At 37.6% G+C, this 3,342-nt stretch overlaps 1 protein-coding gene across 1 annotated transcript in view; it reads left to right on the top strand.

Moving 5' to 3' along the window:
* Positions 1-878: 878 nt before the first annotated feature.
* Positions 879-3,342, top strand: part of LOC100166561 — a 4,590-nt gene continuing 2,126 nt past the window's right edge. The window contains exons 1-2 of the mRNA XM_016801861.2: positions 879-1,731; positions 2,930-3,326. Of these exons, the coding sequence (XP_016657350.1) occupies positions 1,115-1,731; positions 2,930-3,326 (1,014 nt within the window). The 5' untranslated portion in view covers positions 879-1,114. The remainder of the gene's footprint in view (positions 1,732-2,929; positions 3,327-3,342) is intronic.

Here is a 3,342-nt window from a genome sequence, read left to right as displayed (position 1 = left end):
ACTTTATATGACACAGCACACGAAATGTGAACAAAATAAACAAAAGCCTTTAGAAGTTCATTATGATTTTAAAAATTTAAAATATTTCTCGCCAAGTAAATACATTATTGTTGTGATTAAATTTACGCGATAACCCGCTTGGACATAATAAATTTAATAATATTGACAATTTGTATTCATAATTTGTTATATTATATTTAATGTAATTGATAAATTGTTATTATAACTAGTATGAGTACTTATATTAGTGTGTAATTACTGTTGTTAGTTTTTACTGTGTTCGTACATCAGGTACAATAGTATATTGTTATTATTTTATTATAAATATGCTAAATAAAGTGTGCACACAAAGAGTAAAAAATAAGGAAATGTACCTATTGAATAAAAAAAAGAAACTTGGTGAAAAAATAAATTAAATAAAATAAATTTTAAATTATTTATCGCCATGTAAATAGATTATTGAATCAAAATAATTTTACTTTTATTCAATTCCATTAGCATTTATTTTTAATATCACATCTTTATGCTGCTTAAGGATCTTTTTTGTTTTACTTAGCTGATTTTTACAGGGTGTTCGATGAAGTGTTTTGTCGTGATTAAATTTACGCCATAACCCGTCATCTGGACATAATATATTTAATAATAATATTGACAATTCGTAAAACCTGATATGATATAAATAATAATAGTAATTCATTACACGATAATATGATAATATTTAGGCAACGAAAACCAGTACCTATAGGTACCGATTACATTTTTATAGCATTATGCATGGCTTAAATATACAAGGTTATTGCACATAGCCCATATTGTTATCAAACGAAAATAAAATGGCAGCGTAAGGGTAAGGTCAATATCATAGCATATAACACCATTGTATAGCCAGTATACATCGTCCCCTTACGCTGCCATTTTAATTCCTTAACGTGATAAAATTATATAGTGTGGGTACTATTGCACCTTGTATATTATTTAAGCCATGGTATTATGCAAGGGCGTGGCGGTCGGCGGCGGCGGCTCTTGGAATGGTCTCCATCGCTGACATACGCGGCGGCCGGCAGTCGCGATAGTGAATATTGTGCCGACGCCGCCCAAACAGTGTGCGCACACGATGAACACCATCCGTTCGTGTTTCGCCATCACAGTCGCGTTTCTCGTCATCGCGATCGGCTGGTGGGCCACCGACGCTGTGGTCTGTTGCAACAGTAGTTCGGTCGCGACTGTCGGCGGAGACGTCGTCGCGTCATGCCAGAACAAAAATCGGACGTTCCACACGATCGAGGCGATCGGCGGTGTGACGTGCGATGACGACCGGACGGCTGTGCCGGTCCGGAAGTGCTGTCCGCTGGGCCAGTCGTACAATCCGAAAGAACGGTTCTGCCGACCAGGCAGGGCGGACGGTGACGAGCACCTGCAGCGGATGGTGCAACTACTGAGGGACGAATTCCGGGCGGTGGCCGATGCGGTGATGGTGGGTTACGACTATGAGCAGCCACTGTGCGACGCAGCGGACGTGCTAGTCGACGTGCTCACCGTGGAGGTGAGTAGGCTGATGGATGCGTACTCGTCAGTCCTCGAGTTGCCCCCGGGCTACTGCTTCGACCTGACGCCATCCGATGAGCTGGTGGCCCGGACGTGCCAGCCACGCGACCAGATCTGCGGCCAGGAAAATTACACGTGCGTCCACAAGTGCTGCAAGGGCGACCGGATGATAGTCGACGACCCCAAGTAAGTCCACAGAGGCCAATATTTAAGTATAAAGTTGTACATAATGCTTTATATATAAGGCGTATATACAGCTGCAGCTGGTGCCGTGGTTTTTTGCCGGGAATGGGATGGTGGAGGTTAGGAGTTGTCCTTATTGGAAAAATGTCAAATGTGTGTGTTTATATTTTATACACAAAGTGGCGCCGAGAACATGTTTCAGTGGTATTCCCAGTGTTGACATTATCTAGATAAATGTATCTTTCCAACAAAAAAAAACACATTATACAAAAATTTTAATTCTTCAACGAAATGTCTATAGATTATATTTTATGTACATATTATAATTAATCGGCTTCGCCCGTAAACCAAAATTAGTTTAAAGCAGTATAAACTGCATAATATGGTATTAAGAAGTATTATCCACTAAAGTGCAGTAGTGTTCATTTTTCTGTGAGTTGGTAATACGGTAATAGCTATTATTAATGTATAAGTCAATACTAACGTAGATAAATAACGTACAGAGATGTGAATTGGTTCATGGTGTAAATTGCTTAATATTAATCTAATTAAATACTTTGAAAATTGCATTGTGTATAGGATATAATAATATATATACATGGTGAAAAGTATCAAGTCCCTACGAATTATATTTTTAAATTACAATAAAATAACTAAAATCATTTTTTTTTTAAATATCGAATAATTTTGTAAAAAATTGAACTTGAAATATCTTAAAAAAATTATTTTAATGCCGGATTGTATGAACAATTACTAAACATTTACCTAACGAATCAATAGTGAACATGATTAAACATGATTTCGTAACCCACGATTGCACCATTACATTTCATTGAACTATTAGATAAATTACTTGTTCATAGGTTTTTGAATTGCAGCTAAATAATAAAAATTGTTTGATGAGAAATCATTATTTTATATTTAAATATCCCATTTTCACATATTTTGAATTTCAAAATCTCACCAAAAATGTATATGAATTTACTATAAACTTAAATTTTAATTAGATACAAAAAAAAAAAAAAATAGATATAATAGGAATATTTTCTTCCGTAGAGATTCCGATATTACTAAAATTTTTAATATTTTCAAAGTACCGCATTTACAACCGACCAAAATATTTATACTTGTACAAAAATATAAAATATCTTTTAAAATATTGTCTGACACTATACACTAACGAGTATAATATATCATGCAGTGGTCCGCAGTGCAAGCAGAGCATGAAGCCGTTTAAGATGTACGCCTACGACCACTATAGATTCGAGGGCCCCAGCTCTAATAGCCATGGAGTGTCCCTCTCGGATAACACGGTGCTGCCGTACTATGTAGAATTCAATTGCTCACACGGGGACAAAGTGAACTTCGAGTTCGTGTTGACCGTGAATGGCAGCCTTTACCTTTTTGACGAAGACCTGTACGTACCGGACACGGAATACTGCGTGGAGTATTCACCGGTGGCCAAGGGCAATGTGGTGTTCATATGCGACGTTAACGCCGTATTTAAGATCCCACGTGTGCGTGACAGCTCGATTCCCTTATTCCATCGGGCGAGTTACGTGGCGTCTGCCTGTGTGTCTGGCGCTCACTCTGCTCGTGTACAACATACTGCCC

This window comes from Acyrthosiphon pisum, chromosome X, assembly GCF_005508785.2.
Source record: "Acyrthosiphon pisum isolate AL4f chromosome X, pea_aphid_22Mar2018_4r6ur, whole genome shotgun sequence".
NCBI lineage: Eukaryota > Metazoa > Arthropoda > Insecta > Hemiptera > Aphididae > Acyrthosiphon > Acyrthosiphon pisum.
This window is presented reverse-complemented; position numbering and strand designations above follow the sequence as displayed.